Source organism: Equus przewalskii, chromosome 1 (genome assembly GCF_037783145.1).
Source record: "Equus przewalskii isolate Varuska chromosome 1, EquPr2, whole genome shotgun sequence".
In the NCBI taxonomy this organism is placed as follows: Eukaryota; Metazoa; Chordata; class Mammalia; order Perissodactyla; family Equidae; genus Equus; species Equus przewalskii.
In genome coordinates, this window is record NC_091831.1 from 25,214,174 (window position 1) to 25,237,226 (window position 23,053).

At 41.6% G+C, this 23,053-nt stretch overlaps 1 protein-coding gene across 1 annotated transcript in view; it reads right to left on the bottom strand.

Annotated features, from left to right (window-relative positions):
- Positions 1-10,197: 10,197 nt before the first annotated feature.
- The window catches only part of SORCS3 (sortilin related VPS10 domain containing receptor 3), a 566,960-nt gene continuing 554,104 nt past the window's right edge, over positions 10,198-23,053 (bottom strand). The window contains exons 23-27 of the mRNA XM_070605236.1: positions 20,925-21,056; positions 19,100-19,199; positions 18,031-18,136; positions 12,867-13,027; positions 10,198-12,088 (exon numbers count right to left, since the gene is read on the bottom strand). Coding sequence (XP_070461337.1) covers positions 12,024-12,088; positions 12,867-13,027; positions 18,031-18,136; positions 19,100-19,199; positions 20,925-21,056 — 564 coding nt within the window. The 3' untranslated portion in view covers positions 10,198-12,023. The remainder of the gene's footprint in view (positions 12,089-12,866; positions 13,028-18,030; positions 18,137-19,099; positions 19,200-20,924; positions 21,057-23,053) is intronic.

A 23,053-nucleotide genomic window follows, 5' to 3' on the forward strand; every position in this document is an offset into this window, starting at 1 on the left:
AGGCAGGGAAAGGATTCTTCCTCAGGGCCTCTGGGAAGAACCAGCTCTGTCGACATCTTGATTCTGGACTTCCGGCCCTAGAACTGTGAGAGAATGAATTTCTATTATTTTAAGACAGTTGGTTTGTGGGAATCTGTTACAGCAACCCTACGAAACTAATACAGCCTCTTAGGTGCTGTTCCTCCAGAACCTTCTTAGTAACAACAGTGTGGATGGATGAACCACCAGGCTGCCCCCAGCCCAGGCACCTCAGCTATTAGGGAACAAGCCTACCAATTGGCATTCTAATCTGCACTGACATGTGGGAGCTTCCATAGTGTCCAGGGCCAGCGACCCTACACAGAAGCTTCTGCCTTCTGCCCATCAGTCAGCTCGCCGCTCAAAAACATCTCATTAAACCCGGCTCAAGCACAGCTCGGGGCCCCTGGGAAATATGCACAAATGACAGAGCTGTTCTCCTTTTTGGCACAGGTCTTTTATCAAGCAATACAGAGTATATTTTCAATCATTCCCATATCACAATGAAGAGACAATCCCTGTTAGTGTGTGTCCTTGAGAAAGCCAAAAAAGACAAACAGAAAACACTGTGCCTTGGTGCACTCAGGCACGAGGGGGCTTTGAGCCTCCATGAATCTTCACAGTAGCCAGTGAAGTGTAATTCAGTCTTTTTAACTTTATGATAGACATTCATGTCAGTGGCTTTAGGATAAGGAAAAGACTTTAGTGAAAAATGAAACTTCTGATGAATAACTTGGAAGATGTTGAATAATATACAAATATTTCTTTCCCCTCAGTCAGAGAGAGTCCAAATCCTGATGAGTTTCCATCCCTGTCATTGCCATTCTTTATAAGGAAAACAGTTTGGGAGGAGGAAAGAAAAGAAACTTTGGCATTTGGGGTAGAAGGAAGGAGGAGTCTGATGGCGGGGCTGGGTGGGGAGAGACCAGGAGAAAGAAGAGGAGGAAAAAAACTCAGCTTGGAATAATTGAAAGATCCTACAAGATGCAGGGAAATTGGCACATTGTTGATAACACCCATAATAACAAAGTTAATGATAGGTTTTCGGAAGGACCTTGCTTGGTCTAGGATTTGTTATAAAGAAAAGGAGACATTCAGCTGGCAGGCACGGCGCGTGTAGCAATGCCGCATTCATCCTACAACAGCCCACCAGTCCCATCACGGGCCCAGCTGCTTGTCTCCTTCACTGTCCCAGTCCTCATTTGCCTCTACAAAATTATTGGTATCTCCATTCTTCTCTGTGACTTGACAAAAGAACAGGTGTAAACATTCGTGGGGTGGTGGGGTTGGTTTAGGGGCTGTATTTTCTAAATTTGTTTCATTGTTCCTACAGAAAAGAGAGGAGGCAGCAGTGGGTTGATGGATGGGTTGGAGTGGGGCCAATGTGGCCAAGGAGGGCAAGGTGCACACCTTGGGGATCTGAGTCTTCCTGTGCTTCTGTCCTAGCATGGAGTCTCTTGCGCTCTGCCATACTGGTGTCCAAGGAAAGTGCAAAGGAAGGGTGGGGCAAAGGGAATGCTCATTTATGCCGAACATGTTGTGCTCTAGATGGTTTCTGTTTATTGTGTTATTTTCTTCCTAAGAACAAAAGAGAAAATTGAGGCTTGAGGCAGTTAGATACTTACCCAAGACCACATGGCTAAGAAATGCAGAAGCTGGAATTGAACCCAGATCCATAGTGCTTCAAAGGCTGGATCCTTACGGCAACATCATGCTCCTGCCCACAAAGGTGGAACAAATGGCCTAGAGGAGCCTAGGGTGAGTAGTGAGCCCTTAATTCTGAGAGCTCAGAGTGGGAGAGACTTCATTTGGCAGAAGGAAGTTTGCATGATACAAAGATAAACACTCATAAGAAGCATCTGCTGTAAATGGAAAACTGTTAGAGAGCAGACTACTCTCCAAAGCTGGTGGGGCCAGTTTCAACCTGCTCCCCTTCCATTTGATGTCTTCCCTGGGGGTTTTCAGCCAGGCCTGTGGCTTCCATAGCTCCACTTTTGAACTTCTAGCCATCATCCCATGTCAGAGCTACAGGGTGGGTGCTAAAGCTCAGGAAAGAAATTTGGTTCAAGTTTCCCTTCTGTTTAAAATGTGTTCCAGCAGCGGGCAATGCCTTGCTCAAGCTAAGTTTTTCACCTTAGAGTTCATGCAGAATCTCTTGCCACGTTTGATAACCACTTGAAACCTTAGTTGGTGATGTTTTGTTCCAATGTTTAACAAAGGCAAATTACATACGGATGGAACATGGCCAGCGAAACTGCTAAACAGAAAAGTTTCTCTACTTTTGTGAAAGGAATAAAATTAAAAAGCAGCAGAGAGCAACTTAAGAGTGATTTCCTTTGCCAAGAATCTTGAGTGAGGATTTCCTGTATCTCTAATACCCATTGTGAAGGACCTCAGTAATTACATTTTCTTTTTCCATTTATAAAAAAACAGTAAACCACTCTCTAGCAGATATTATGCTACCACAAGTCTCTTTTGAAATTATTGTCCGTCTTTGACCGATGAATGCTCCTGTTTTACTATGCTTAATAATCAGTATGGCAGAACAGTCTCATTACGTTTTTTAAAAAGTTTATTAAAAAGGACTCGAATGAAATACTTGGAAATCCACTAGATCTGCCAAACCATTATGGACATTTCATGTGACTTTTACTTTCTTATTTATTTTTTTAATCTATGAAATGAATACACACTCATCACAAAAATTTGGAATAATATAGAAAATACACACTTTGTCACGTGCAGATGAGAAAGTCAACATTTTTCTAAATCCAAACCCCTGATTTTTTATTTGTTAGTTTGTAGTTGTTTTTCTAGTCCATTTCCCCTCATTCCCCCATCCCTGTTCATCCTCCAGTTTTGCCTCTTCGTCAACTTTCAGAGCTCCATCGCTTTGCCAGAGAGAGAAGGGAAAGGAAAATTCTAGATGAAAAAAAGATGTGTGAGCCAATTCTAACATTTTTTTAATGCCAAGTGTAAATGTGATGTCATTTAAGAATTCTTCCTTAACTTTCACTACCCTCTTCCTCTGTGCGGGGGGTTATCCCTCTCCATCCCTCTGTCACCCTGCTCTAAATTATCAAAGAACTTTGTCCCCCAAGAAAGGGTGATAGAAAATTGGATGAATACTTACAAGAATGCTCCTTAAATTTTAAGCTCCACCAGGCCAGGAAAGGGGTCGCATATTCATATCTGAAATTCCAGCACCTAACACAGTACCAGGCACTTAGTTTCTTAGTTTATGCTCAATAAATATTGAAAGAAGAGTGATTTTAAAAATTGATTGAAAGGTTGTTGTAGTGGACATTCATTCTCTGTGCAGCATTCATTCTGTCTTCACAACCACTCACTTATTTCCAGTGGTGGTGGTGGAAGGATAACTTTTTCTCCTACTGTGTGTAGTCTAAGTGGAAGAGGAAATCCAAATGCCTCTACTCCCACTTCAAAAGCCAGAACAGTACTTATAGGTTTATTCTCCAAGATGGTTTTCTTTGCTGTCTAGTTTTCTAAGGTTGTTATGACAAGTTCCACAGACTGAGTGGCTTAAACAGCAGAAATGGATTCTGTCACAATTGCGGAGGTTGGAAGTCAGAGATCAAGGCGTCAGCAGGGTTGGTTTCTTTTGAGCCCTCTCTCCATGACTTACAGATGGCCAACTTCCCTCTGTGTCTTTACGTGCTCTTCTGTCTACCTGTCTGTGTCCTAATTTCTTCTTCTTCTAAGGATATTGGTCAGAGTGGATTGGATTAGTAACCATCCTAACAGCCTCCTTTTAATTTAATCATCTCATTAAAGGCTCTATTTCCAAATATAGTCACATTCTGAGGTACTAGAGATTAGAGCTTCCATATACGATTTTTTTTTTTTGAGGAAGATAGTCCCTGAGCTGACATCTGTGCCAATCGTCCTCTGTTTTCTACATGAGATGCCACCACAGCATTGCTTGATGAGCCGTGTGTAGGTCCTGTGCCCAGGACCTGAAGCTGTGAACCCCAGGCCACCAAAGTGGAGCGTGCAAACTTAACTACTACACTACCGGGCCAGCCCCTCCACACATGATTTTTAAGGAACACAGTTCAGCCCATAATAATCACTGTCTTATGCAGTAAGCATGTGACCTAAACTTTACCAGTAGGGGAATTTATCTAGAATTTTTAATCTTGAGTAACCTGGGGATAGAAGAGATGATTACAGTTTATTCACTCTGCGAGGTGAACCCTGATGAGATGCTATCTGCCAGGAAAACATTCCTGTGCTTCCTGACTCCCATCCCTACAAACCTGTCCCAGATCCTGCCTCTTTCCAACCTGTGTTCTTCAGACTTGAGTTGAGTCCATGGGCTCCTGATAACCTTCCCATAAATTCCTATTTTGCTTGAATTAGGCAGGATCAGTGTTTATTTTCTGTAACCAAGAACGCTAATTGATATAACGTTTTAAATATCTTTTAAAAAACCATCTAAAGCTATGCTCACTGACCTCTGACTATGTGGGAGTTCACCACCCCAACGGGAGGCCATCAGAAGACCCCAAAGCTAACAGGGGAGCATAAACAGCTTTTGGACTCAGAGAATTGGATTTCCATCCATGGATCAAGGTTCAAAGGAGATAAAACAATTCAAGAATAAATGGAACATGGACACATCTCTGACTTTATTCTCCTTCTGAACTTTAAGTTAGGGTGATCGTACATCTCAGCTTACTTGAGTCAATCTTGTGTCATGCTTATTACTAGTGCTAAATTCACCCACAACTGTGTCCCAGTTTGGATCAAAAATGATATGGTCACCCTACAGTGTGTTTAGATCACTGATGAACTTCCAGCGTTCAGAACAGAGCCTGGCAGAGAGCAGGTTTCCAATAAATATTTTTTTGAATGAATAAATGAATGAAAGAGATCTTGCCCCACAATCAGCTACAGATGCACATTTAATTATTTATTTTTCTTCTACTTGATGTCACTTGCTGGGTCTGTATTATTAGGCCAAGAGGCTTTGGAAGGATAGCATCTTGCTACAGAGAGCTCCTAGACAGAAAGGAGACATGTGTTTGGAGACTTGCCATGTTCCTGTTAGCACCCATGGAAATGGTGGCTGCCTCTTTAAAAGGGATGCATTTCAAGGCAAGGTGTGAAGCCCACCTGTTGTTAGAAAGTCTGCCAAGATCTGAGCTCCGCTGGGCTCAAAGCTCTTTCTCCCCTTACCTGCCCTCTCCATTGCCTGGATGAGGCTCCAACATGATCAGTAGGCAACCAACATGCCACTAATTAGGAGGCACAAGGCATAGCAGAGGATGATTAGCTCATGATGAGCACACACTGCCTAGAGTTGTCTTGTTACCATTATAAATAGATTAGAAATATGAGGAGCATCTGCATTTTTCCCTCACAGAGGAGAATCTGAAATTGACAGGTTGAAATGAGAATGTGTCAAGTGGAGCTTCGTAATGACAAAAATTAACTTTATTTCTCTAGACTCATCTCTCTTCTCTTCTTCCCTTGGCACCCCTCCCTCAAAATGTCCCAGCTGCCAATGGAAGAAGCCCAATACTTCTCTAATTGAACCATAAGATTTTGGAAGGTCAGTGCAAGAAAGCCATCCTGGTGCTTGAAGGACCAGGTGTGTTGTTTATGGAGGCAATTATGTGCTCCCCAGGTGACTCTACCTAGGAACCGAGAAAGACAGATTAGCGACAAGGAAAACAATTCTGTTCTGTCTCTGTTGGTTCTGCATGGCCTGCTGTCTTCCCATCCACCATGCTTGGACATAACTGTTAATTGTAGTGAGTTCCCGGGATACTGACAGCAACAACTCTTTACAAGGGAAAAGAAGAAACAAAAGAACCTGCATTATAAGAAGAGGCTTCTGGGAGAGGCTCAAGGAAAGAGAAGTAGGGCCTTCGTGGTAGAGAGAAATCCCTGGAGCCCAGCGGCCTTCAGTACCTGGGATGCTTGGGCACGGACATTTCAGATGAAGAAGTCTCAAGCCTTCAGGGACCAGACCACATACTTTCTCAGGAGCAAATCACTGAAGGGTCTACTTTATCTGGTTCATTTCTAATAGCTGCAAACACTATTGTTCCCCAGAGACTAAGCCTTAATGACAGATGGTATGTGTGCCTGTCAAGATCTATTTTCCTTTGTCTTTGCTGACATTTTGAAAAGAATCTGTATCTTTCGCTCACTCTCTGAAAGAGCTCTCCTTGAGCTGTGACCAGAGTTAAAGGCAGGAAACCATGTCCTTGGTACCTCCAGATATATAAAAGGAATATTTTTACAAATAATTGTTTTATCTGATTATTTTCAATGTGTGAAGATGAAGAAACTCAAGTTAGTGACCCTCAGAGAGGATTGACGGATTGTAGGACCTGGAACTGCCCACATCATCACAAAAGCTTTGTATGAGAAGGGAAAGAGAACAAGAAGCAAGTTATGTTATCAATACTGGAGCCCAAACCATAAACAAGCAAGGCCAGGCTGTTTTCTTCCCGGTGGCATGGCTATCTCGAGGGCATCACCGTGTTTGGCAAGAGTGAACATGTTCAAGAACCTGAGTCTCCACTCTTTAATTTTCTGAGGCATGCCTGGCAGCCCTGAGTAGAGGCATCCATTTCTTGTCCCTTCCATATGGTCCAAGGAAAATTAGATCAGTTATATTAAAAAAATAAAAAGTAATAAAAGGAGCAGTGACTTTTGGGATCAAGGTGTAAATAGTGGATTTTAACCAAAATTCTTTTTCTTCTGAGGGGGAGCTGAAGGAGATGCCATGTCCCCCCAGGTAATTCCAAATTCTTTCTCTGGGAGTACAGCCCTAAGTAAGAGACTGGTGAGATAATTTTTAAAACTAGAGGACAAGGAGGATAGAGGAAAGGGATCCAGGACAATAGAACTGAGACTGCTCAGATCAATTCATTATTTGTCAAGCCCGAGCTATTTTCTCTGTGTTTTCCCAAATTATCTCATTTGATCTGGGTTCCAACTGTGTGAGGTGGATGTCATTATCATCAATTTATAGGTAGGGAAATTGAACCCTGATTATGTCATTTTACCCCTCTGGGCCTCAGATAATTAAAAAGTAATGGATCCAAGTTTTATTGAGACTCTTTGCGAATAAATTGAACTGTAGCCGAGGCTGTCCTTCCTTTTTTTGTATACAATGTCCCATTGATTCCTCTCTGAAGGAACCTATATCTCATCATGATATATGGTCTGAAAACAGAGAGGCAAAGAGCATCTTAAAGGGAACTCTGCTTCCTTAAAGTTAATGGCAATTAAAATAAGTTTAAGGGACATGAAGATGCAGTAGTACTTTGAGAGGTAATTGTTGGTCTCTATCTGGTCCCCTTTGGCAGCACTGTTGGAGCAGACAAGCGAATTTGGCAGGATCTGGTGTGTGTGTCGGGATGAGGCATTCTCATTGCTTATGTTTGCTCTCTGGCCTTCTTCCCTCTGAAAAAGGCAAGCAGCGCAGCACGTGAAGCTGGGGCCTGGCAGCTGTCTGTTGAGCAGCCTTATTTCAGTCCAGTGAGGGAAGCAAGGGCATCAGGCCATGAGCTGCTAAACAAGTAGGTCAGCAGGGTAACAGCATGAGATGGGTTGTGAGCCACTGAATGATGAACACACTTGGGAAGTTAGATTCTAAACCGTTCTGGACATTCTAAACACGGGAACCATATTGGCATAGCTATCAGGCTCTCTACTGGCTCTTAGTAATGTGCAGTTCAGTCAGCTTTGCACTTGTTAGGGAGGTGTGCAGTGGAAAGAACGCTGCCCTGTTGTAAAGAAGACATGGATTCTATCTTCAGCTCTGCAGTAATTTGCTGTGCAACCTTTGGGAAGAGACTTTCCTCTCGGAGTCTCAGTTGATCCCTCTACAGGAGAAGAGAGTTCTAAGTATTGCCCATATTAGTCATCTCTCAATAATTTTGAAATTGGTAGTGTGCTTTCCACATCTCTGGAAATCAAAACTAGCCAGTGAGGCAGGCCATAAAGTGTTTTCTTTTTACAAATAAGGAAATTGTGGTCCAGAATGACTTGTTGGAAGTCAGACATCTCCTAATTCCTGGCTTCATATTCTTTCCAAGGCACAATCCATCACCACCTTGACTCGTAGTGCGTTTTGTTCCAGGTAACTCAATTGGGTGGCACTCTCAGAGTTGCAGCTGTTGCTCAGGAGGAAATGAGCACATTTGGAGACTGTTCTCACTTCTCCAGATTAAGGTGCCTTGTATCACCGTAACAGGAGCCCAGGGGAGGTGACTTACTCAGTCATTCTCCCTGAGGTATTTTAGTGGCAGATACAACAGTTATGCTCAAATTTCAGCGCACGTGAAAATCCTTGGAGAATCTGCTTACAACGCTGACAGCTGGACTCCAGCCCCACAGGGCTTCTGCAGGTTTAGCTATCAGGTCTAGAATTGCCTTAGAGAAGACAGTTCTGATGCAAAGAATGTCTTCACCACTAGTGAGAAACCCTGCATCGAAGTAGCTACAAAGCCAGCCACACTCTCCACCATCTGCCTTTGGCTGTCTACTACTGAGAAAAATGACAGACCTGTGCTGGTGGTGGCTGCAGATGCTATATTCTTAGAATAGCTAAGGCCAAATGAACCAACTGACTAATACTATTTTACCATTTTATTTCACTTTCATGCTTTTTAATCTGGTGGAGCAATTTCATCAACCCAGACATAAAATTAACTTGGGAAGAACTCAGATCTCATTGGAGAGCAAAAACTAATGCATTTGGAAAATTCACCTTTGACTTGGGATAGGAATACTTTACATTATTTGGGAAGCTCAAAGCCATTAAAAATCTTTTAAAGAAGTACAGGCACCATATGTTATGAACCACTATTTAGACCAAAAAACCCCACTATTTCTTTTTTTCTAGAGCTACCAGAAGTGACAGCCTCAATATTTGAGAACGGACTTACATAATGTCAATTTTTAAAAAGGTGAGTATAACTCAGGAAAAGCTATAAAACACTAGTACATAATTTTAAAATACATTCACAAATCAAAAGAAAACCCCCTTTGTTTAATCTTCTATCTCCAATTCGAGTTCAGAAAATATTATTCCAGAATATATAGCTCGTATCCAAAATATGGGAGAAAATTATTGACCAGAGCTTTCTAGTTTCTTGAGTTTCTGGGATCCATGGAAATTTATTACATATTTTGAGCACTAAAAAAATACACACATCCAACTTACAGCCCTGATTCTAGCTACTTAGTTCACGTTCCTTTATTTATCTAGTGTGGAGAAGAGCCATTTATTCCTCCTTCCAACTTCCTCACTCAGAAGTGGGAAGATACGGAGACTTGCTGCAGGTTTGGTGCACTGAGCAGCATGAAAAAGGTAAAAAAGCACAAACAAAAAACAACTACATCTTGTTTTTAGCCTCTTTTCATTTCTCCTGATGAAATCTTCAAGACCTGAGTTGGAGTTCCACCTCTGCCACTCAATGGGAGCTGATGTCAGACTCAAGGGCCTTGTAGTACTAAGACTTCTGCTTAGAAGTCCTGGCCACAAGCAATGGGATGGGTACTTGGATACTGATTCAAATGGGTCATTGAGTGAAAATTCCCCATGGGGTCACAGAAAATGAATAGGTATAGTAGACTGAACTCTTGTCCTCAAATTGTTATGGCCTTCCTATACTGGAATTATACATCCACATCTCTTTCATGTAACTTAGTAGTGCTTTGCACCAGAGTAAGCAGAGTCTCTTTCTCTAGCCCATTGAGGTTGCATTTGGCCAAGTGGTTTTTATTAGTCAATTGAATGTAGGTGATACTAAATAGAGTGACCATTTTGAGCCAAGACCTTCGAGGCATAGTATCTTCTGCTGGCTTCACTTGGAATTCTGAAATCTACCACTGAAAAACCATGCCCTGGGTAGCTGCTGGTCTCAGAATGATGACAATCCATGTAGCAGACCTGAATCAACTACAGCTTGCATCAAAACTAGCCCAGGAGAGCCCTGTCAATCTCAACTGAGCTCAGCCAAACCCACAGCTGACCTGAAAACTCATGAGCAAAATGTAAATATCTGTTGTTATAAGCCATTCAGGCTTTGGGATTTTTTTTTGCCCTTTAGCATTATTATAGTGATAGTTGACTGATATAATCAATAAAGAAAACTGCCCAAAGAGAGAATTCTTAGCCAGTTATATAGCTTTGATGTACAAAAATACATTTATTTTCAACAATTTCAAAACACTGTCTTTTTTTTACAGTAGAAATATTCAAATGGAACAATAAAACCAAGAACAGTATATGTACATATACTGTATATATAGATATGACTCATGCATTTGTATTCCAGTGTTTAGTACAGTATTGCAATTGTCTGCCCCATTTAACCCTTGAAACAAAAAAGTAGGATCTTTAGAAATACTCCGAATCCTTATCTATGTTGTAGCCAGTCAGATTTCTCTAAGTGCATTCTCTCAGTCTCTTACAGAGAATGCGAACAATACCCCACACAAATTAAACAGGTACAAAATTCAGCCTTTCCTTGCATATATATACAGTATATCATTTTTTAAAACAAGTGTGTTCAAGCTGAGCCTGAAAATAAAACAATGTTTACAGCATGGCTTCAAATGACCCTACTGAACAAAAGTGATATGTGTAAAAGGCGTGAAGGGGCTGGGGTGCTGCAAAAGAGAAAACTGGCTTTGAAAGCCATTCACCCCAGAGGCAAGAACTATCTTAAGGGAACGGAAGGCAGACATTTGACTTTAAGGAAGTTGTGTACATCTGACAAGCAAATAACACGGCTTTGCTAAAATCATCTTTGACTAATATCATTAAAGTCTAGACTCCTATTTGGCCTGCAGGGTTTGCATGAACTCGTGATTGCACAAATGCCATCTCCCTCCCAACCTCTCTAACCCCTTTTGTGCCAAGAGGCACTTGCTAGGCCTAACCTAGTGCCCAGGGGACTTTTCTGAGCTAATAGTAGTCCAAGAATTCTCCATAAGCAGCATACATTTCTATGGAATCCAACCAGAAAGCAGAATAATTGCCATTTTTAGATCCATTGCCTGGCTTCTGTTGCCTTTTGGTTAAGAAGCTTTATTTCCCCATCTGGGTCTCAGTTTGAAGTCTCTAGTAGGCTTTATCTTACAACCTCTTCCATGTCACTGATGGAACAAAAAGACCACGTGTTCTATGATGCCACTGTAGTCCTTCCTTTACCAATTGTCCCAAAGAAGCCCTCCCCCCGCCCCCCTTTATATACATAAGTAGAAACCAGCTATGGCATGGACACAGAGATGCAAGAGTTAAGTGTGACAGACAACTGGAGAGCATCCAGAACCCAACACATCAAGCAGGCCTGGGGGTTGGTCAGCTCTGAGGGTGAGTGCATAAGCCAACACACGCATCTTTCTTTTTTCTGTTTTCTTTTTTACTAAACATTAAATTATTTCTTATGAAATAAAAAGCTATTTACATTGTAATTATATACAATAAACCATCTGTTGCCTCGTATTGACATGCACGAGGCAGGACCTCTTTCATAAAGGTGTGCACGCTTTCTGCAGCTCCTCCCCACCAACCTACCTCCTGCAGATCTAACTGGAAAATGGTTTGTGTTTTAGGTGTGTGCGCTGAGGGGTATGTGGGTGATTTGGGGGGGGGCGGGGATGGGAGGCTAATAAAAAGCCAATCAAACTTGAAAAGTAAAAAGAAAGAGAGACCATAAGGAAAAAGAGAGTCCTTGCACTATCAATGGCAGAATAAAGCAAGGAGGCCATAGGAAGATGCATCCTTTGCCCTTAGCACAAATACAGCCATTTATTCTTTTTGTCTCATCTCATTTTAATCAGCTAAGAATGCCTTTGCCTCCCAAAGCTAATCATCTGTATGCTATATATGAAGGGGCCATTGGTAAACAAAAGGTAAAAAAGACATTTTCATTTTTCCATAATAATAGTAACAGTAATCATCAAAAATAAAAAGTCAGAAAGATGGTTGACCATGTGGCTTGTTGGTATTAAACACTAGTGCAGTTGGGGATCTCCTTTGTGCTTTCGCTGTTTGCAATGGTGGCAATGGCTCCTGTAGGGGAGAGAAGACAGAGGGAGAGAAGGAGGTAAATTTCACAAGGGCAGGGATCTTTGTTCTATTCACCGCTAAATGCCAAGCCACGCTTAATATGTATTTATTAAATAGAGCACCTGGATATTCTCTCCTATCAACTCACTGGCTTATCTCATGTGTGTTTAACATTTGCCCTCTCCCATATCAGCACACAAAGTAGGAGCAATACTTTGCCATCTTATACTCTGTTGATAACAATAATAACAGCCAACAAGTATTGAACACTTACTATGTGGCAGGCACTGTGTTAATGAAATAATATCAGTTCATTATCACAACAATCTTAGAAGGTAGGTACTATCATTCCCATTTCACAGATGAGGAATATGAGGCAGAGAGAGGTCATAGAGCTAGTAGATTGGCACAACAAGAAAATGGACCCCGGGCTATCTGATGCCAGAGTCCACATTCATATGATTATTAATAAGGACATATAATGCTTTTGCTTTATAGAAAAAAAAGAAAAAGTCCAACAGTAATGGATAGTAGGCCTCATCCTCCCCAACTCTGACTCCAGCACTTTTGATCCTGATCTACTTTTAAGGGAGAAAAATTCTGCCAATTTAGCAAAGCCAGGGGTGGCAGACAAATTTTAAAACATGATTACGTCACTGTAGCCAGTTGCTTTTCCCGACCCTCCAGTCTAGCACTATCTGAAGGACAGGCCAAGTGGGCTGACTGACCTAGGGATGGGAGGGCAGAGGACACAGGAACTTGGCGGTACCAGCACACATACCTATGACCCGGGTGTCCAGCTCTTTGTCCAGCAGTTCCTCGGGCTCGGTGAAGTCACTGAGTGTGATTTTGGGGGTGTTTTCACTTTGGCTCACTGACCCAATCATCTCCTGCTCCTTGTCGTGTTGGACTTGAGCATAGATGTTAATCCAGGGGATTTTCCTACATGGGGCGGGAGCAAAATCAGATTATGATCACAGGGCATGCCAAACTTGGGCAATTGGAAATCCTGGGTGATAAGGGGAGAAAGAGCTATTTACAGGTCAGGCCAATGTCAGGGAAAGGGGCTGGTTACCCAGCCACTGTGGCCATGAGGCCAAGGAATACAAGATCAGAGACCCAGATGCCAAGGTGAGATGTAAACCACAGAACTCCCTGAGGAATCCCCTTTTTCTGGGATAAAAAACCAGCAGGTGTAAACAGGGCAATGCTGGTGATCAGGTAGGCACTAAAACCCATAAAACACTTACTTCTTATTAAGTTTTTAAAGGGGCTGGACTTTGAGACCCATAAGAGTGTATCAAAGTGCAAAGACATCTTTTTCGTGATCTGCTGCATCAATTAAATCAATTCACATTTGTTCCCTTTATGAAGAGCCAAGAAATATAAGACTGATAGCCATTGCTATGACTTTCAGAACACTTTCCATGGCCAAGTATATTAAATACTTTGACAGTCAGTTTCCTCATCTGTTCAATAGGAATAACAATAGTTTCCTTTTAGGATTGTGGAGAGGATTAAGGATTAAGAGAAGCAAAATAATATCCTGTAAAGACACAAAGGTAGTAGGTTTGGAAACAAGGCAAGCCGACTTGAAGTTGGAGGAACCCGCAGGTGCAGACTGAGATCTTCTGGGAGGATTCACCTCCTGACCCATCTCCATCATCTCCTGACCCACTGTGTTCCAGCTTTTGCAGCCTAATTTGATTCCTCAAATCCAGCTCTTCTCAAACTTTAATGTGCCTAGGCATCACCCAAGTTCTCATTAAAACGCATTTGTGATTCTGTAGGGCTGGACAGGATGGGTTGAAATTCTGCATTTCTGCCAAGCTTCCAGGTGATGCTGGTCCTGCTGGTCTGAGACTCAAACTTGGAGTAGTAAGATTCTAATACATCAAACTCGTCCCCACCTTGGGAACTTTGAATCAACTCCTCCCTCTGTCTGTAAGACCTCCTTCCACTCTTTTCATGATGGTGTCTTTCTTGTCCTTCAGAATCTGGCTTACATGTCACTTCCAAGAGGCCCCCCGCAACCACCCAACCTCTCCTGTTATAAATATTTAATATGGGACAGTGTCTATGAAAGAAGGGCATAGGGTGTGGTTTAGGGTGATGCAATAGTCAATGCCCATTGACTTGTTTTCTGTCTTTCTCTCCCACTAGACTAAAAGCCCCGCTTAAGCAAGGTCTTTGTTTTCTATCTTCACTGCTATATGCTTACCTTATATAACACAGTGCTTGGCACATGGTTTACATTCAGTAAGTATTTGCAGAATGAATGAACAAATGACCTCAAAGCCTGTGCTCTTTCCACTTTCATATGCTACGTTCTCAAACAAAAAGATCACATTTTTATTTTGGAATATTACATCTAGAAGAGACCTCTCTAACCTCATTAAATGATGGATAAATTGGATTGAAGTCCACACATTTCAAGAAGGTGATTACTGGCAAAGATGTTATTAAAACTTGAGATGGCTATCACCCACCCCAATCCAGAACATTCCATGCATTTCTAAAGGAGAATTGCCCTGTTGTCCCAGTATCAACCAGAAGTATTTTCGAGCATCTACATTTCCCTCCCTACTCCAGTCCCCAGTGAGGTAGAATGTGTGGGTATTTAATAAGGTTTTCCTGTTGCTAATTCAGAGGGAAAGATCCAAAAATAGGTTTAAAACATGCAGTAGTTTCTACTTTTCCTATACGGTCAGCTTTCATGTCTTTAATGGTCGCTTTCCATACACCAAGGGAGGTGTCCTTGTGACACCTACTGCTCTAAACCAGCTTAATATAATTTACAAGAACCTTAAATGAATAGACTCTATGTGAGGCAGCAAACCGGCAGGCTCTCTAAATGCAGATAATTAAAAATTCATGCTGCCCCTTACTTTTCTCTTATCTAAACAGAAATGCAGCCTAACGACTTCGTTTTCTTTTAATAATAAACATACATATTACTTATGAATGTTGAGATCAACTGTAATATTTATTAGGTGCTAGGGGCAGTCAAACCTCCTGATCACACTGGGCTGTGTACTTCAGAGCTGTAACCAGAGTTCACTGTCTCCCCTTTCCTGCTCTCCTAATCATGCTATGAGGATAGGGATAAATTTGGCCTTATAAAGATTATTCATTTTATTTCAGTCTCTAAAAGCAGGCATTTTTTTTTTTCCATTTTTAATAGCTGGTTGGAAGGGAAAGAATTTTATGTCATAATTTGCAGCATTTAAAAAATTGTCTAATTGCTTTTCATTTCTTAACACATCCACTTGTAGGACTGTTGAGAATGAAAGTCAAGAATGAATTCCACTTTTGCAGGTAAGCAAGGTGGGAAATGGACAGATTAAGAGGTATGTCTTGGGCTACACATTCATACAGGTTTTAATAAGAGGAGTAAGATGGATCAACCCAAGTCACCTATAAAAACTTTAGTTTTCATTCACTAGCTCTGACCATGATGAGTGTTAGAAGCCTGTTGGAGGAAATTTAGACAAACAAAGGCTTCAGACTGTGATGAAAGCTTTACTGAAAAAAAGACTGGAAGAAATACAAAAGCTCAGAAGCTTTCTCGGATAACCAGAAAAAAATGAATCTACAGTATAAACAGAAGGTCTTGTGGGGCAGAGTTTTCAGAAAATAAAATCCATCTCATAATGGTTTTTAATTATATTGCCTGAAACATCAGAAAATAGCAGTCACTATCCAGGAACAAGATCAAACGTGAGAGACAGGGTGACGTTTACTGAAAGGAAGCTGGGGCTCGGGATAACTCTGTTCTCCTTCTCCTGTTAAGTGGCCACTTGGGACACTGAGATTGTTTTCAGTGCCTGGCATGCAATAGGCACTCAATAAATGTTTGTTGATTGAATGAATGGTTTGATGAGTTCATGCTGGCAACTACAGAAAGTTTTGGGTCTGAAAACTGAGATGGCCAGTGATCTGGAAACAGATACAGACCCACACTTTCCCTAGACTGTGCTGTCCAAGCGTGTACTAGCCAGGTGTAGCTATTTAAATTTAAATTAATTAAAGTTAAGTAAAATTTAAAAATTCAGTTCCTCAGCCGTACTAGTAGCTACTGTATTGGACAGTCCAGATTATGGAGCATTTTCGTCACTGCAGAAAGTTCCACTGGACAGTAATGAAAGAAGAAAAGGAAACACAAGACTAAGAACATGACCTTTATTTGTCAGCAAGCCAAGCACCCTCTATATAGCCATCCTTGGAGTTCTATGTGATAAGGAGGGAAAGGAGACCAAAGAAATAAAAGAAGGTCAAACAGGACCTCAACCAAAGGGTTTGAGCATTGAGAGGAAAGCTTCCAGAAAAAGTGGCTAACAAACAAAAGGAAACTGATAACTGGGTGCTCTTAGCAGACTCTGCTATTCATCCAGTTTGACTGGTGTTTGTTTCACAGGCTTTGTACATAATTCACTGTCTGGGATAGAGAAAGTGTTGGCTGATATTTGGGGAATACGGAGGTCAAATCCTTGGATGAATGAAATTGTGCTTTGAATCCAACTGAAGTACACCCATAAATGGACATTGCCTTGACCACACTGTTTCTATATTGAATCTTTGTTCTCTAACTGTGAAATGAAGGTTTGTTCCCCTCTCTTTAAAGGGAACATGGGCAGGTGGGTTGACATGGCTTGATCCAAGAGAACATGAGCTCACATATTGGTCTATAAATTGAGTAGGAAGGTAAACCTCACTTGGCCCTATTAGTGGCAAGCGTTCAAGAACACTGGTTTGGCTAATGCTGAGATGTATATTGATTAAAATGGGTGTTTTTAAGCCTGAGATATCCACTGGAGAAGAGCTAAAGGGGCTTGGGGTGGGGGGCTGGGTAAAGTACCTTTACCACTGACCTCTTTCAAAATCCAAAAGCATTGCCTTCAATGCCTAGAAAGACTCCCAGGACCAAGTTATGCTTTTCCAAACTCATCTGACAATAATAATATTTTTACTTTACCTAGTCATCCTGAAAAGCATATCTCTATGCCACTGATACAATTTTTTTGAGCCTACTATGTGCCAATTTGTGACATAGACGGCACCTTTGAAAAGCATGTTCTTGGTTATTTACAGTAGTTTTTGTTGATTATTTAGTATGTATTAGGTTTAGATATTATTACATTGAAACCATACAGCAAACCTATAAAGTATTATTGTTCTTCCCATTGTACAGATGAGGAAACTAAGGCTTAGAGAGGCAAATTCAATTGCCCAAGGTCACAAATGCTAAAAGTTAAAATTAGGTCTGTCTGATTTCAGAGTTCATACTCGTAACCAGTACACCTCTTGGTAGAAACTAAAATTTCATGTTTTTAGTAAGTGTCCTGTTATATCACCCCTCCTGTGGCCTTCGAAAATAATTTCTGAATACATGTGTAGTTTGGTTTTCCTGACCAATTTCCCTTTAGAAACAGGAAAAAGAGGGAGGGGGATAAAGGTTGACTATTTTTAGCATGCAAATTTAAACTGAGATACTAGATATCTGCAATATGAGATAAGACAATGTGTGTGTGTGTGTGTGTGTACATCCGCGTATGAGATTTCAGCGGCATTTTTTCTATTTAATCACCCTCAATGAGTGTTAAGCTGTATAAAATGATCTCCTGAATATTTGAGACCTTTATTTAGAAATTTAGGTGAGATTTAAAAACCCCTTACACTTCTCTTGAAGAGAATAAATTGATTTCACAGGCTATCCTTCATTTTCCTAACTCAATATACCTATAAATTGGATTGAATTCAGATTCTTAAACCCATTTATTCCTTGACCCTCAACCATTTTTGCTTTTCTCCAATGCCAGACAGAGCTTCTAGGAAAATTAATATCACATATTCAAGATGAGTTTAGGAATGTTGGTTATAGGAAGAATAAGCTCCCATGAATCTAGCTGCAAGATCAAAATTGAGTGATAGTAGCACATACATACCTTTTAAACTTGTAGATCAGAAACACAGCCAAGCCGACAAACACTACTGACAAGAGCATAAGCATAGCTGAGCTGCTGTGCCCAGCACTGGAGTCCACCAAGGGAGCTAGGAGAAAAGAAGAGCCGTGCTCACTTGGAAGCTATTAGCTAGAGGGAGTTCCCATGGGAGAAAGGAGGCCAGCTGGTCTCCATCTTTATAACCAGTCTCCAACTGCCCTGCATGCTATCCGGGCACAGGATAGTATGATGAGAATGACAGCCCTAATGACAGCTTTCTAGTGAAAGTAAACTCCTCTGCTCTGCCAGGGGAACTTACTGTTCTTGGTGTAAATTGAGCAACGTGTGTCCAGCTAAGAAGAAGGGCTTGTATGCTCTGTCTCTTAGACAGCCCAAGTGTCTGTCTACGTGATTATAGGTGGCCCATTGGGAACTTTGGTTAAACACTGATGCAATGTTTGCATTTCTTCCTTTATGCTGTTCTGGTGAAATAACCCTGGATGGGCACATTTGGGACCTCTACATCTGAAAAGGCTTGTATTAATAAGAAACATTTAGCAAATAAGCTCTCCCAGAGAGTCTGTAGCGGATACCCAATAGGACATGCCTTTTAAAATGCCTTTTACAAATCAACCAACTAGAGCTGATCCCTGTTTCAGCTTAAACTTACACATCGTAAATCCAAGGGGGGTTTAAAGTTATCTGATCTGGCCTCCCAACCAAGATTCATGGAATCAGAGAATCACAGAAATTAAGAGAGCCTGAGGACTACCTAATATAACCCAACGGCTGCAGATAAAAAAAAGATAATAATAAAGTCAAGCTCCAAAGAAATTCCCCAAGATCATCCAGGGATTCAATAGCAAGGCCAGTTCTAAGAATGTTGTCCTGCCACCTCAACAGGAAGGGTTGAGCAAGATGTGATTAATCCTTCTAAACCACCACTACACAAAAGGGCCCTGCCACAAAGCCATTTTCAGGCACTTATGGAGAGGCGTTTGGTAATTTTCTGCTCCCTTTTCTCTCCAGGATAACAGATCATCACAACCATTTCCCCCCAAGAGGCACTCACCTAATGTCAGCTGTGTCACATACACAATGACTTGAACTCCTGGCTTCAGCTCAAACTGGACCAGGTTTTGGTTTAGAGCATTAAACAGCACCTCTACAATCTGGAAAAAAGAGAGAGATGCTACATGGGAAGATATGACACGTGACAATGCTCCCTCATGGAGTAAGAAACCAGGGTAAACTGGCAAAAAGTGACCATGTTCAATCAGAGGACAGGATACTGGAACATTTTTCTGTTTGGTCTCCCAGCCCTTGGCGCCTGCTGAGGCTAAGGAAGTAGTTGGTATCACTGGCTTATATTGGAGAGGAGAGTGAGACAGAAACAGGTGTGTACAAGTCACCTAGTGAATTAGAGTGGATGACAGACAGATGTTTCATTCAGCTCCTATTTCAGTGCTCTTTCATCCATGCCTTTATAACTGATCATAGAAAGACATGTTGTGGGCTCCAATGAAAGAAAGTTAACCCATCATTAGTTCTTTAATCTGATGAAGTAATACACACAGGATAGAGAGGCCCCTGCCAGGACTGAAGAAAGCACATAGACCACAGCCCACTCTTCTGCTTTTTCTCTCTTAGAGACAATGGGAGGCGAACATCAAAGCAGAAGCTGCCTCCTTTTTATGGGATAATTTTTCGTCTTTACTTTTCCCCAGCAAGTCTCAGAACACATAACATCGATTTAATCACTCTGTAATTCCCACATGAAAAGCTGAGGCAGACTTAGGCTGTTGTCCCTAACTCTTATCTTGCCATACACGCCTTAATATCACAGCTGCTATTCATCACTGTAATTACCTATTTATCTAAATGGATGGATATTGTAGCTTCCAAATATAGTTCACACATGCCACTTGCTATTTCAGAATAAAGAGGTCTTGCAGAAGTGATGTATGCATTGGGAAGCTGACTTTATTTCTGGCCAACTTCAATACGCGACCCTGCAATGCAAGGATCCACTTCACTTTCCAGAGAAACTGACTGAGATGGCATCTGTGCTGCTCGAGGAGGACTGTGGGTGGATGTGGGGATGGGGTGACAAGCAGATCAGTAGTAGAGGGATGCGGAAGATGTCTGTGCAAATACGGGAACAAATGTGTTTGATTCACGCTGATTTTTAGCAGCCTTATTCTCACTTACTTCTACTTCTCCTAACTTAGCCTTATGGGAAGGCAGGCAAGGGTGAAGCAGAGCGCAGCCAATAAGACCAGAGTAGGAGCAGGAAGTGAGAGAGGGCGAACCACGGGACTGGCCATCTCCTTACTTCCAGGATAGTCTGCAGATCACAGGAACTACATGCACATTTGACAAGGAGAGTAAATCACGTTCCCTTTTGGAAATGCTGCTTCCTTAGTCAAAGCAAGATGAGAGAATCCATCTCTCCCCAAAGAACCATGTTTAAAATCAGTTCATTTTCTCCCCAGAAGCAGAACTTAGATTGACCAGGATCTTTTAAGACAAGAAGCACATTTTCCTAGAAATAGACAGGGAAACTCCAACACCTTTCTTTCTTTCCCCCATCTCACTCCCCCAGGACAAGTCATTGACGCGGGAGGCAGGAGCAAGTGCCAGAGATGCCAATTGCTGGAATGAATGCTGCCAGGGGTGCTTTTCCTTCCTGTGTGGCTGAAAGCTCCAGCTCATCTGCATTTGCATTTATTCTGGGTAAGGCTGACTGTTCCTCAAAGGCCTGCATACTGGACAAAGAATGACAGGCTGATGAGCCAATGGGAGAGCTTCTCTCCTTTTTTGGCTGGAAATAACTTTGCGTCCCCCAAGAGCATAAGGTGCAGCCAAGTCTCCTAGCCAAATTTTCTTTCACTTACTTGTTCCAGGTCCCCTTCATTGCCTTTCCTCCTCTCGGTCAAGTTCTTTGGGGGGAGGATGAAGAGCTCTGCTGAAGTGGGGAGACCAGGGAACACAGCAACTAGGATCTGGTCTTCCTGGACACCGGTTACCTGCAAAGATGTTTAGACAAAAGAGTGAGGTCCTGGAGGAGCCAGCCTTCCCCAGGCCAATGACATATATGTTCATATGCATGCTCATATATGTTCCTTAAATGCGGCATTTTAGGCACAGCTTCCAATACACATCCAGGCTTTCTTTCTGTTTTCCCCTAGAACTGCCAGGTGAAGAATTATCAGTTTCACTACCTCCTCTGTTCTTACATCCGTTTTTTCCCTGAAAATAAAATACTCCTACAAATGATTTTCAAAATATTGTTTGCTGGGACGATTTGCAAAATTTCCTGCCATATTTTCCATTTTTCTGCACTAAGAGGACTAGAGCTTCTGGCTAAAACTTGAACAGACTGGCTGCAAATGAGGAATAAGAAGTGATAAACAAATACGAGAAAATGCAAATTAAAAAAAAAAAGCAAAGCAGCTCTGTTTTCACTTACTAAAGCAGGATTTTTTATTAAGCTAAAATAGCCAATATTGGTGAAGCTTCAATTAAGAGGTTTCCTCACTGGTTGTTGGCAACACTACAAATTGATACATCTTGCCAATTTGTTTTCCAAAAGAGTTACTTTAAGGTCGTAAAAATACTTATACCCTCAGTCAGTAACCATAACTTGGAGAGTTTGTCCTAAAGAAATAATCCAAAATACAGGAAAAGCCATATGCAGGAAGAAATACTTATAACATTATTTATAACAGCAAATAAAAACTCAAATATTAAAATAATTACGTAAATAATGGTATAATCAACTGACAGAATGTTATTCTACCATTAAGAAGATAATTAGGAGTGAAGCAACAGGGAAAACACTTATGATAGCTATACTCTGATCAATTTCCTTACATTTCTTTGGTTACAACTCTATCAAAATACAAATGCACAGAATTAAAAAAAACAAAACAAAACAAAACAGTAAAATTTGTGTTAAGATGCTGAGATTATGAGTGAATTTTTCTATGCCTGGGTATTTAGTAAATGGATGATATTGCTTTTTGATAGAAAACTTAAAAGGAAGCTTCTGTCTGAAGGCAAATTCCTGAAGAAAACAAAACTCTGAGTTCTCCCTCTGTAAAAAGTATGCTTCTTCTTTCCCATTGGTCCCCTGAACGTCTTTTATCCAGAACAACGCCTCCTCTCCTGCCAATCCAAATATGATACATAGTTTTTGATCTGGCTGAAATCCCCACCTCCTCCAAGAAGTCTCCCTTGACTATCTCTGCCTGCAGTGTCCTCTTCCATGTCAGCCTCTTGCCTCAAGCACTTCCAGATTACCACGTCCACCACACTTCAGGGACCTAGGTCATGTCCACTGTAACATACAAGTTATGTCTGGCTGATATAATCTTTTTTCCAATAGGTTCTTATTATATATTTGCCCACACATTCCCGGAGGTCTATGCACCTACCTCACTGTTCCAAAAGATGCCTGATACAGAGTAAAGACTCAATAAATAGTTGCAGGGTTGAACAGAGGTGGAGGGGTGAGTTGTTTCTCATGTGCTCAGCGCTGATTCATATTTGGAACTAGGCTTACAGTTTGGAATTACCACCCAGAGATGTAATAAAGAAAAGTGAGAGTGCCAGCTTGCAGAGAGCTACTAAGTAGCACTCAGAAGCCTGGGAAGTCTACCAAGCAAGGAGGATCCCCTGGGAACCTCTGCTTCCTGCTTGGAGGAATGACCCTGAGTAGCTAGAAGTCTTGGTACCCAAGTCCACGAGCGAGAAGGCTTTATCCTAACCAGCCAGGAGAAGCAAGGCTCCAGAGATCAGACTGAGGAGCAAAACATAGGGAATCAGCCAATGGAGTGAAGGGGCAAGCCTAATAGTGCCATCGGTGGTGTCACCCTTTGTCCCAGGGAACAGTGGTCTCAGGGAGCATCAGTCAGTTAGGGACCTTCGAGGGACCTTGAAGATGTGTGTCTAGGCACTCGCCTGGGGTGAAGCTGAAGAAATATGGTATGAGTCAGAGGATGACATACCTTAGTACAACTTT